The following is a 12,773-nucleotide window of genomic DNA, read 5'->3' as shown; positions in this document are numbered from 1 at the left end:
AAGAGAGACTACCACATTATTTGCTCCACTGAAAAGCTTGAATCTTATAACCTCAGTCTCAAGAAAAAGTGCAGAAAAAGCAAATATTAACTTATGAATATACAAACATAGAAAAGGCTGAGCACAAGTACCTGTGTTTTAAGGGTTCGTTCTGTACTGATATTCTTTTCATAGGCAGCCTTAAGATTACTGATCTCCTCCTCTTTCTTCAATTTATAATCTGTCAACAAGTTATATAAAATGTTACTGTGTGGCATTAATGAGTTTAATTTCTGCACTCCAAATCAGCAATGTCCTTAATTATCAAATTAGTATATACCACAAAGGAACTTTCAGTGACTTCATTAAGATATTATTTTCAGTTTTACTAGGGTACAATTGACAAAACTGTATAATATTTAAAGTATACAAATGTGAGGATGTGATATACAGGGTGGGAAAAAGCAGATTTACAGTTGTAATACAAATAAATATTATAATAATAAATAAAAATATAAGAAAAACCTGTTTTGTATACTCACAAGTGTTAACCTACTTCTGCCTACCCCGTTTATACATTGCTGAAAGGATTTGCTCCTCCCCCATCAAGGTGACATACCATAACCTCACATGTTTACCTTATTTATTTTATAGGAGTGAGAATATTTAAGCTCTACTAAGATAATTTTCAGGCTACAGAAGTTATTAACATATGAAAACAAATTATTTCCAAAACCTAACAATATTAACAGCTAAAGATTTACTCTGAACTGATTTAAAATCATGCTTGAAAAAGAAAAAAACCCTACATACCTTCCTCTGCTTTCCTCATTTTATCAGTTAGCTCTTCATTTTCTTTTCTTAATAATTCAATATCTTTGGTTAGCATGCTGTTCATTTCCTCGAGCTAAACAAAGCACACAAAAGTTTAAGGTACAGTCTCTTTGCTAGTCTTATATTTAAAGCAAAACTATAAAAATGCTTGCTTTCTAGTTTAAAATATGTGACTATAATTAATATTTTTAAAAAACAATTGTTAGCCTCCAAAAAATAGTTCGTTGTGTGTATGCATGCACATATACATATATACATATGAATAAAAGAAAGAAAAATGTAATGGAAAGAGAACTAGACTGTAAACTAAAAAATTTGTATTTAGTTTTCTAGCTCTGTGATCTTTAGTCTTTCTGAGCCTCAGTTTCATCATCTCAATGAAAATGAACATGACAATTAAAAAGTTTGATTACTTTTAATAAGGTTAAAAGATGGCGGTGTAGGTAAACAAGGCTTGCCTTCTCACAACCATATCCAAATTACAAGTGAACTATCAAACCATCATCCAGAACTGTCAGAAATTGAACTGAATGAAGTCCTATGACTATGAATTAAAGAAGAAACCACATTGAGAAGGGTAGGAGGAGCAGAGATGCAGAACAGGCTGGTCCCAAACCCACAAGCAGCGAATAAAAATCAGGAGCAATATCTCAGGAGTGAGGGGTTCCAGCCCCATACCAGGCCCCCCAGCCCAGAGTTCCAGTGTCAGGAAGATAAGTCTCCATAACTTCTAGCTATAAAAAACAGTGGAGATTGAGGGTGTGGAAGATAGAAACTGATGGAATACTAAGAATTTCTCTCTCTTTTCTTTAAAGTATAATTTACTGATTATGCTTTTACAGTTGTACTAATTTTTCCCCCTTTGCTCCCCTCCACCTAGTACCCTTCTTCCCTCCAGCAATCCAACCCCCTTAGATCATGTCCATGAGTCATGCATATAAGTTCTTTGGCTTCACTTTTTCCTACAGTATTTTTAATTTCCCCCTGTCTATTTTTTACTAACCAATTATGCTTTTTAATCTCTGCACCATTTCTCCCCCTTTCCCTTCCCAACTGATAACCCTCCAAATGATCCCCATACCTAGGATTCTGTTCCTATTCTGGTTGTTTGCTTAGTTTGTTTTTGTTTTTATTTTTTAGATTCAATTGTTGATAGTTGTATTTGTTTTCATTTTAATGTTCATAGTTTTGATCTTCTTTTTCCTAAATAAGTCCCTTTAAAATTTCAAATAATAAGGTCTTGGTGATGATGAACTCCTTTAGCTTTATCTTGTCTGGGAAGCACTTTACTGTCCTTCCATTCTAAAAGATAGCTTTACTGGATAGAGACGACTTGGTTGTAGGTCCTTGCTTTTCATCACTTTGAATACTTCTTGCTTACAAAGTTTCTTTGAAGAAATCAGCTGACAGTCTTATAGACATCCCTTTGTAGGTAACTTGATTCTTTTTTTCTCTTGCTGCTTTTAAGATTCTCTCTTTATCTTTAACCTTTAGCATTTTATGATGTGTCTTGGTACAGTCCTCTTTGGATCTAGCTTGTTTGGGACTCTCTGTTCTTCTTGGACTTGTATGTCTATTTCCTTCACCAAATTTGGGAAGTTTTCCTTATTTTTTCACATAAAGTTTTCAATTCCTTGCTCTTCCTCTTCTTCTTCCGGCACTCAATGATTTGGATGTTGGCATGTTTAAAGTTGTCCCAGAGGTTCCTAAGCCTCTCCTCATTTTTTTCAATTCTTGTTTCCTCCTTCTGTACTGATAGACTGTTTATTTCTTCTTTACGTTACAAATCATTGATCTGAACCCCGATTTCCTTCCCTTCACCTTTGGTATCGTGTAGATTTTCCTGTGTTTCATTTTCATAGCCTTCACTCTCCCCTTCTGCAGGGGACAGATGGTAATGGTTGAGAAGATTGTAACCTTCCGCACTATGTCCTAAAAACAGAGGCAATAAAATCCAGGCTGAAAGCAGTCTTGGGGACGTCATGTCCCTCTGATAACAGGGAAGTAATAAAAAGAGATAGTAATCATCTAGTGCGAGGCTGACCTTTTCAGGGGTATTCAAAACTTTGTAACTGATTTACCCTCATCCTGTTTGACTTAGCAGAAATATCATGCTTGTCAAGATTCCTGCACCTATGCTACTAAATAAAACTGGGCTCTAGGGAAGGAATGGGAGAATTTCTCCTGCATGAGACTGCTCACCTTTTGCTCCCCTGAAAAGGCAGACTGTTTCTGGGTCATTTTCATCCACGCTGGGGTTCCTGCTGGTCAAAAAACCCCTCACCCTTCTGCATTAGTCGTACTCAAGCATATCTGTCAAGTTTGTGAGCATCTTTATCACCAATGTTTTGAACTCTGCTTCTGTTAGGTTGACTTTCTCCTCATCTGTTAGGTTGGCTATCTCTTCGTTGCTTAGTCCTTTCACTGGAACCTTGATCCGTTCCCTTTTTTTGAGTCATACTTCTCTGTCTCCTCAACTGACAGGCCCCTGTGTTTGCTATCACACCTATTTCATTGTAAAGGGTGGAGCCTTAGGCATTCATCAGAACAGGGTGACCTGTTTTACTGCATTGTGGCAATGTGTGTGTGGGAAGAGTCTGAAAGGGACCAATGCCATTTACTCAGCACTCGCCCCTTTTCCAGGCACTTCTCTCACTTCTGTATGGGACTGGTGCCTCTCTAGCTGTTGTCCTGGCCATGGTTTCCAGAGTGGGTCGGTCTGCAGACGTTCTAGGACTGTGGAGTCCTCTAAACAAACAGACTCTGCTGAGAGACCGGCAGTTTCTTCCTCTGCCTTAACTCTCACTGGTTTTCACAGTCAGAAGCAATCAGGCATTATTTTCCCCAGCGCTGGAACCATGAGCTGTGTGGTCTGGTCTAATGCTAGGAGCACTCCCCAGGTGTCCCTCCCAAGTTTTATGTATGACTGCACTTCCTGCTGGCCTGCCACTGCCGCTGCCTCCACCATCATTGGTGCCACACTACTTCCTCTCCACTCTGCCTCCGCCCTTCTTACCTGTCTGGATGAGTATTTCTTCTTTATATCTTTGTTGGACTTCCAAGCAACTAGATTTTCTGGAATTTCTGGTTATCTCCAGTTTTGAGGTAGTTGTATTCCTTCTTAGTTGTGGAGGGAGACACAGTGTGTCTACCTACGCTTCCATCTTGGCCTCAAGTCCTAACAAATCCAAGCATTTCTTCTTAAAGGGCCTGCGCACAGACTTACTCAAACTCACTCCCTCGACCTCCAGTGTGGGGGCAGCAGCTTGAAAGGCATCAGAGACATATGGGGAGGATATGACTTGTCTGGCATAAGGGCGAGAGTTGTGGGACAGCTTTCTCCCAGACAGTAATGCTGGCAGAGGCCATTGTTCCTTCTGTAAGCCCTCCCTCCACAGTCAGCAGGAGGGTGCCATATCTGAGATTCTATCAACCTGGCTCACATTGCCCCACCCTGGGGATTTCGGCTGGCACTGTCCCACCCAACTCTCAGGCCCATCCAAGCTGTTTCCAGTGGCTTTTCCATGTGAATGGCTTGTTTTGGTCCATGCTTCAGATTTTCCTAAATTCTCTCAAACAAGCAGCATCTGGCTTTGGCAAGCCCTGCATCACTTACTAAGTGGGTCCAGGCTGGCACTAATAGCAGAAGGCCCTGCTTCACAGCTGCTTGGCCTCTCCTTGGTACTTCCAAGTAGCAGGAATCTGCAGATCACTCTGTAGCTAATGCTGTGTGACCCTGGACAGACACAGCTGACCTTGGACATGCCAACAGCAATCAAGACTTAACTACAAAAGGAAGGTATACACAGCCCACCTGGGTGTGTACCTTGAGTATCTAGCTTGGGTAGTAGTGGAGGCTGTGCCACTGGACCCTACAAGATACCTATTACATTAAGCTATTCTATCAAGCCTGGGAGACATAGGAGCTCTATCTAATACATAAAAACAAACACAGGGAGGCTACCAAAATGAGGAGACAAACATGGCCCAAATGAAAGACAACAAACCTCCAGAACTAAACAAAATGAAGAAAAGCAATCTATTAGATGCAGAGATCAAATCACTGGTTATCAAGAGGCTCAAGGAAGTTAGAGAGGACCTCAACAGCATAAAAAAGCTGCAGTTAGAAACAAAGGATACACTAAATGAAATAAAGAACAATTTACAGGGCATAAACAGTAGAGTGGATGAAACCAAGAATCAAATCAGCAATTTGGAACATGAAGAAGCAAAAACATCCAACCAGACCAGCAAGAAGAAAAAAGAATCCAAGAAAATGAGGACAGTTGTAAGGAGCCTCTGGGACAACTACAAGCGTACCAATATTCACATCATAGGGGTACAACAAGAAACTGCAATCCTATTTGAAAAAATAATGAAAGAAAACTCCCCTAACTTGGTGAAGGAAGTAGATATACAAGTCCAGGAAGCACAGAGTCCCAAACAAGATGGACCCAAAGAGGCCTACTCCAAGACACATCATAATTAAAATGCCAAAGGTTAAACACAAAAAAGAGAATCTTAAAAGCAGCAAAAGAAAAGCAGCTAGTTACCTACAAGGCAGCCCCCATAAGGCTGTCATCTGATTTCTCAAAAGAAACTTTTCAGGCTAGAAGGGACTGGCAAACAGTATTCAAATTGATGAAAAACAAGGACCTACAACCAAGATTACCCTACCCAGCAAAGCTATCATTTAGAATCCAAGGACAGATAAAGAGCTTCCCAGTCAAAGAAAACCTATAAGACTTCATTGTCACCAAATTAGCATTATATGAAATGTTAGGGTCTTCTTTAAGAAGAAGAAGAAAAAAAAAATATGAACAGCCCTAGCTAGTGTGGTTCAGTGGATTGACCGATGGCCTGCGAACCAAAATGCTGTTAGTTTGATTCCCAGTCAGGGCACATGACTGGGTTGTGGGCCAGGTCCCCAGTTGGGGGCATGAGAGAGGCAACTGACCCATGTCTCTCTCACACTTTGATGTGTCCCTATCTTTCTCCCTTCCTTCACCTTTCTTTAAAATTAAATAAAATCTTTTAAAAAATGAACAATAAAATGGCAATATACATATTTATCAACAATTGAATAAAAAACAAAACACAAGCAGATACAATGTTTTGATGGTTGCCAGATGGGAGGGTGTCGGGAGGATGGGTGCAAATGGTGAAAGGATTAAGAAGTACAAATTGGTACAAAATGGGGATGTAAAATGTAGCACAGAGAACAGACAAAGAACATATATGCAGGACCCAATGACATGGATAATGGCGGGGGGCTGCCTGAGGCAGTGGGGGAGGCTGGCTGGAAGGGGACAAAAGGGGAAAATTTGGGACAACTATAATAGCATAAACAATGAAATAGAATTAAAAAAAATAAAAAATAAAAATGTTTGATTACTTTTAGTAAGGTATTCACCATTCTATGCATATTATTTAATTTAATCTTCATAAAAATCCTGTGGACTATTATTATTTCTATTTTATATATAAAAGAATCTGAGGCTTGGAGAAGTTAAAGAAAATGGCCAAGACCATTTCACGTCTTAGGGACTAAACTGGGATTTGAACCCAGTTTTGCTTATACCAAAGCACTTGACAGTGGCTTCAAAAGAAGAAAAACCTCCTTTAACTCTTCTTTTTAGACCCAAGATCTATTTTAGACTGTTGTATAAATTTCAGTAATAGGTAACTGTTTGTAGTACTGATTTTTCTATAATGGATTTGTAGATACCGACAAAGAATTACTCATCGCAAAACAGTTTCTCTGAATTTTACAGAATTCTGGACATAAAATCAGTTCCAATGTATTAAGATAATACAACAAATGAATTTAAACTAAGTATTTCGTCACATAAAATATATTAAGATCTGCCCTGGCTGATGTGGCTTAGTGGACTGAGTGTAAGCCTGTGAACCAAAGGGTTGCTGGTTCAATTCCCAGTCAGGGCACATGCCTGGGTTGCAGACCAGGTCCCTGATTGGGGGCACCTGAGTGGCAACCACACATTGATGTTTCTCTCCTCTTTCTCCCTTCCTTCCCCTCTCTCTAAAAATAAATAAAATCTTTATAAAAATAAATAAAAAAAAAGAAACTCAAAAAAATATATATTAAGATCTATAGCCAGAAGGGGGAAAAGAATCCCAATACACTGAATGAAATTTCAATTCTTAATTATTGTTTCAAATTATATGAACTATTTATACATGAGTATAAACTGACCACTATATACAAGTCAATACATGCATACACATTTGGTCTAAAGTTTAAGATGTAACCTATTTTAATTTAAATTTTTAGTCATATAACTCACTTGACTATCACCACTTACCCGACTAAGAGTGTGATCTTTATCTGTAATCTCTTGTCTATTTCTTGAAGCAGCTTTCTTGCTTTCTTGGCTCAATTCAAAGTACTGTTCTTCTAAAAGCCCTCGAGCCAATTGCTCAGACTCAGCTTTTGTTTCTGCTAGATCCAACTGAGTAGCAAGAGTTTCTCTGCAACAGGTTTATGAGAGAAATGGATACAAACAAATTCAGTTTATTCTTCCAATAACCATATGCATAAAAGCACAATTTATAACTTTTTCATTGTTGCAGTGATTGCCACATTTTTCTGATTGATGAAATCATACGAGCTCAGAGTGACTGAACTCAAAATGAACTCTTCTAGAACCTGAGATTTAGCACATCTTACATCCAATTACCTTTATAGAACCTGAGCTATTCTTAATTTTTAAACAATAAATGCAGCTTATATTTGTGAGTTAAAAAACACAGTATTTAAATGATAAAAATAAATTTTTATCGCCTAAAATAAACTGAATCCGTTACCAACTTTCTATTCAATACAAGTGCACACTTTGAAGAACTATAAAGAAATAAAGAATTCTTTAATCTTGTACCTGCTATTGTGCTTAACTAAGAGAGGTAGACTGGCAAGCAGTCTACTTTTGAAAAGGAATTAGTTGTGGATCTGCAATGGGAGGTAGCATGGCATAGGGAAAAAGTCACTGGCTTGTAATTCTGGAGGCCAGACTTAAAAGTTCTTATTGCTGTTCTCTCACAAACTAATTGGACAGAGACATTGGGCAACCTCTTTTCACTTCCTGCAGCTCAACTTAATTAAATCGGTAAAATAAGACAGTTAAACTAAATTATTTTTGAGGTCCTTTCCAGCTCTGAAATTCAATGATATTATGACAACTTATACATAGATTTGCAAACTATTATATTCTAGGAATGCTCCTTGGAATTTCATTTTGAGATTTTTCAGAATTGACATTCAGATCAGGACCAGATCACTCCAGTTTGCCTGCTTTTTCCCAAAGAGCTTCTCTTCAATAAGCTATTCTCGTCATGTACCCTCTATAACTACACACATACACACCCTGGCTGGTTTGGCACAGTGGATTGAGCGTCGGCCTGCGAGCTAAGTGTCGCTGGTTCGATCTTCCAGTCAGGGCACATCAGAGAAGGAAAACTCTGATTCCAAAAAACCTCCGCTGCCTTGCGGCATACCTCTTCAGGGGAAAGGCTAAGGGAGTAAACCCCGACAGAAAATCCGGAGCCGGAGTCCCTAAGGCGGTTTGACGTTGTAGTCAACACCGGCAACTCCTGCGGCGCACCTGAAGCCAAGCTGTATTGACTCCGTCTTTCCCTTGGATCCTTCAGCTGCGAAGAGAGGGGGGGTCTGCTGCATGGGCAACAGCAGACCCTCCATATCACCCTGCCCAGGCTCTGTAGCTTCAGCTTCACTGGAGAGGACACTCCAGCGTCATCGCAAGATGTCGATTCAACACGGGAGGAGACAGATACCGTGTCACTCCCGAGTCGGACTGCACAACCATTCTTGGCGGTGCAGATAGACTCTTAAGAAGCTACACCATCGTCTCTCGAGACGGACGGTTGCCGACGATGTTACAGTAGTTCCAATTTTTTCCCCTTTACTCCCCTCCACCCAGTATCTCCCTCCCCCAGCATCCCCCCCCAAGTTCATACCCATGGTTCGTAAAAAATAACTATCCCTCCCTCTCAGATATTAAGACCCTTTGTAATCTTGTAAAGGACAATGGGTGAAGGTCTCAAGCTCCTCTAGCTGCTTCAAGCTGGACATGGTCGTCGTCCTACCTACCCTTGGGTTCAGAAATCCCTAATAATAGTGGGGGTGTGGAGGGGATGACTTCAAGTTTTTGACTGAAGTGACTGGGAATAATAGAATTGCTAATACTGAAATGGAAAAAGGGAAGAGCAGGTTGGCAAGGTGAGGAAGACAGGAATTTTTTCTAGACACGTTACATAGAGATGCTTATTAAACACTCAAGTGGAGATATAAAATAGCTGAATATACAAGTCTGGAATTCAGGGGAGAATATACTAGTACACTAGTAGTATTTCAAGTTGTGATGTTGGATAAGAGCAAGTAGGGAGTGATCCCTTGGACCCTCTAAACCTTACAGGCCTCAGACAGAAGGGGACAAAGAAGCAAAGGAGGTTGAGAAACAGTAGCCAGTTCAGTAAGAGAAAAACATTACGTGATGTCACAAAAGCCAAGTACAGAAATTTTGTTGAGAGTAACCAACTATGTCAGGTGCTGCAGTTAATAACATAAGCACTGAGAATTGACTATTGTATTTAACTTTAAGAAGTAACCAGTGACCTTGAGAAGGGTTATTTTAGTAGACTGATGAGTGCAAATATCTGACTGGAGTAAGTTCAAGAGAGAATGGGTGAAGAGGACCTGAAGAGAGATGGTATGTCACTTTCAGGAAGTTTGCTTAAAAAGGAAGCAGAAAATGAAACAGGAGCTGGAAGCAAATATGCAGTTAGAAGAGGGTTATTTTTGAGAAAATATTTGGCTGTATGTCTATACAACAGTAGGAATGACTATGAAAAGGAAAAATTGATGTAGGAAAGATGAGAGAATTATAGGAGTCATATTCCTAAGAAGGCAGCAAGGAGTGAGACTGAAGGGCTACCTTTAGGTAAAAGCAAATTTTATCCATTTACATTAATCAAAAGGAAGGCAGGAGTTATAGGTACAGATTTAGTTAGGATTAGTAGGTATGTTGGTGAGAGAGAGAAGATGCATATAAAATGGTTGTGTAAAAGAGTAGGTGAATTAGTACACTAGGTAAATATAGGAAACATTGGGCCTGGCTGGTGTGGCTCAATGAGTTGAGCAATGGCCTGTTAACTAAAAGGCTGCCGGTTTGATTCCTGGTCAGGGCACACATCTGGGTTGTGGGTCCCCAGTTGGGGACATGTGAGAAGCAACTGATTGACGTTTCTCTCCTTCTTTCTCCTCCCTTCCCCCTCTCTCTAAAAAGATAATTCAAATCTTAAAAAAAAATTTTAAAGATAGGAAATATTGCCACTGATAAGTCTATAAATACTAGGGGTGGTTCTGCAGGGCTTCAGATGGATGCTCTCATCTGAGGTTTACCACTTTGCATCAAATTCAGAATAAATTATTGTAGTTATACTTTAAAATGCCAGAAGACCTATTATCCCAAATTACATTTCTATCCCAGGCTGTGCAAATATGCAAGAGAAAGAAAGAATGAGACTGCTCAGGATAAAATTATTTGCAACTATTTTCATCTAGGCTTCCTTCACAACTCTCATAGTGAAAGACCTGTCTTTACTGATATTTAAGACCAGTCTCTCACCTTCCCCCCATCTCCTTAAATAAATCAATTTATCAGTAATTCCCAGTTCTCCTAGGTTATAGGGTTATAAGCAGGAGCTTTGTTCTTGTTCATTGCTAAATTCTAAATGCCTATAAAAGTCTCTGGCCCAGAAGGTGCTCAGAAATTTTGTTTGAATCAAAGAATTTCCTACTCCGATTTCCTTCCTATGTCTCATTTAAGTATGCTCAAATTTCTGCTACCTTTAAAAGAAAAATGTTTCTCCTTCACTTTCTCCTCTAGCTACAGCTATATTTCCTTGCCTAACAACCAAGTTTCTTGAAAAAAAATTTCAATCCTCACCCAAGGATATGTTTTTATTGATTTTAAAGAGAGCAAGAAGGGAGGGAGAAACATCGATTGGTTGCTTCCCGAAAGCGCCCTGAACGGGGATCGAACCCAACCTAGGTATTCTGACCCAGAATCCAACCTGTAACCTTTTGGTGTACAGGACAGTGCTCCAATCTACTGAGCCACCTGGCCAGGGTCAAGTTTCTTAAATTTTTAATATAACATACTTATTGGGCTTCTACAATGTTCTAAGTACAATTCTAGGTCCTAGTAGAGTTAAGAATAAAACATTTTGAAAATTCCTTTCTTCATTGAGCTTAAGTTCTGTCGGAAAGAGAAAAACAATCAAGAAAATAAGTAAGCAAATTCTATAATATACTAGGCGGGAATCCAGTCAGGGCACATCAGAGAAGGAAAACTCTGATTCCAAAAAACCTCCGCTGCCTTGCGGCATACCTCCTCAGGGGAAAGGCTAAGGGAGTAAACCCCGACAGAAAATCCGGAGTCGGAGTCCCTAAGGCGGTTTGACGTTGTAGTCAACACCGGCAACTCCTGCGGCGCACCTGAAGCCAAGCTGTATTGACTCCGTCTTTCCCTTGGATCCCTCAGCTGCGAAGAGAGGGGGGGTCTGCTGCATGGGCAACAGCAGACCCTCCATATCACCCTGCCCAGGCTCTGTAGCTTCAGCTTCACTGGAGAGGACACTCCAGCGTCATCGCAAGATGTCGATTCAACACGGGAGGAGACAAATACCGTGTCACTCCCGAGTCGGACTGCACAGCCATTCTCAGCGGTGCAGATAGACTCTTAAGAAGCTACACCATCGTCTCTCGAGACGGACGGCTGCCGACGACTAGGCGAGAATAAGTGCTACAGAGGAAAATAAAATAGGGAAGAAAGTACTGAACTTAACTGTACTGTAGGGGGTTGGTATGGGGGACATTTGCGATTTTAAAAAGGGTGTTCAGGAAAGGGTTCTCTGAGATGACATTTAGATCTAGATCTGAAGAGGGTGAAGGAGGAAGGTGTGTGGATATTAAATGGACACTGTTCCAGGCAAAGGGAAGAGCAAGTCCAAAGGCCCTGAAGCAAGAGTGACTAATTCATTTGATAAATAGTAAGGAGGTCAATGTAGTTGTTGTCTACTCTGTCCCTACTTCTACCCTTCCCATTTGTTTCAATCCATTTTAGTATCTATTTCCATCCCTATTCAAGAACTGTTCTTACCAACAGCCTTAAATATAGTGAACAGTTTCTTTTTCTTGACCTTTCTTAGTATTTGGCACTTTAAATCACTTTTTCTTTTTTGAAATATTCTATTCCCCTAATGTTTGTGATACCCTAACTGCGGTTTTCTTCTTGTATTACTGGTGACTTCCCTTCCCTTCCTCTGCCCAGTCCTTAAGAATATAGAAGCTAGTTGTCTGTCCTCAGCCTTTATGTCTTCTAATCACATACTAGGAGTTACAACTTACTGTCCTGGGGGCCAAATGAGTCCACATAAGTGTCCTCATACCTCCTTACACACACACACACACACACACACACACAGTTTGGGCCAGCATTTTAGATAAAAATTGAAATTCCTGGCTTCTCTTAAAAAACAGAAAATCTTGAAATACTGGGTCAGTGTTACCATGTGGCAGCAAGTAGTTAGAACTGAGGATAAAAACTCTTCAGCTTATTAAAACCAATACAAATCACACAATGATGTACCCATATTTAGACCCAACTAACTTCAACCCAGCTAAATGTATGGTATCGTAAGTTCACAAGTTTATAAACTCTGATATACACAATCATCTTAATAAATCTCATCTTAGTGATTTCAGTATGCAATGATTGTCAAATCAACTTCAAGTCCATATCTTGTCTCTGAGTTCTGAAGCAGTAAACTCAACTGTCTGGTATCCACTTCTCTTTGGATATTCCATAGGCACAGCAAACTCAATAGGTCTGAAATTCTTTTACTGTGAACGTCCAATA

At 39.8% G+C, this 12,773-nt stretch overlaps 1 protein-coding gene across 4 annotated transcripts in view; it reads right to left on the bottom strand.

Moving 5' to 3' along the window:
- ROCK1 (Rho associated coiled-coil containing protein kinase 1) overlaps positions 1-12,773 on the bottom strand; it is a 166,048-nt gene that overhangs the window by 27,321 nt on the left and 125,954 nt on the right. For all 4 annotated transcript variants that reach the window (XM_090285751.1, XM_090285753.1, XM_090285752.1 and 1 more), the window contains 3 exons: positions 7,140-7,305; positions 793-886; positions 132-220 (listed from right to left, as the gene is read on the bottom strand). In XM_090285751.1, the coding sequence (XP_090141877.1) occupies positions 132-220; positions 793-886; positions 7,140-7,305 (349 nt within the window). The remainder of the gene's footprint in view (positions 1-131; positions 221-792; positions 887-7,139; positions 7,306-12,773) is intronic.

The sequence above is a fragment of the Furipterus horrens genome, unplaced genomic scaffold (genome assembly GCF_987537825.1).
Source record: "Furipterus horrens unplaced genomic scaffold, mFurHor1.1.pri manual_scaffold_8, whole genome shotgun sequence".
Taxonomy (NCBI): domain Eukaryota; kingdom Metazoa; phylum Chordata; class Mammalia; order Chiroptera; family Furipteridae; genus Furipterus; species Furipterus horrens.
This window is presented reverse-complemented; position numbering and strand designations above follow the sequence as displayed.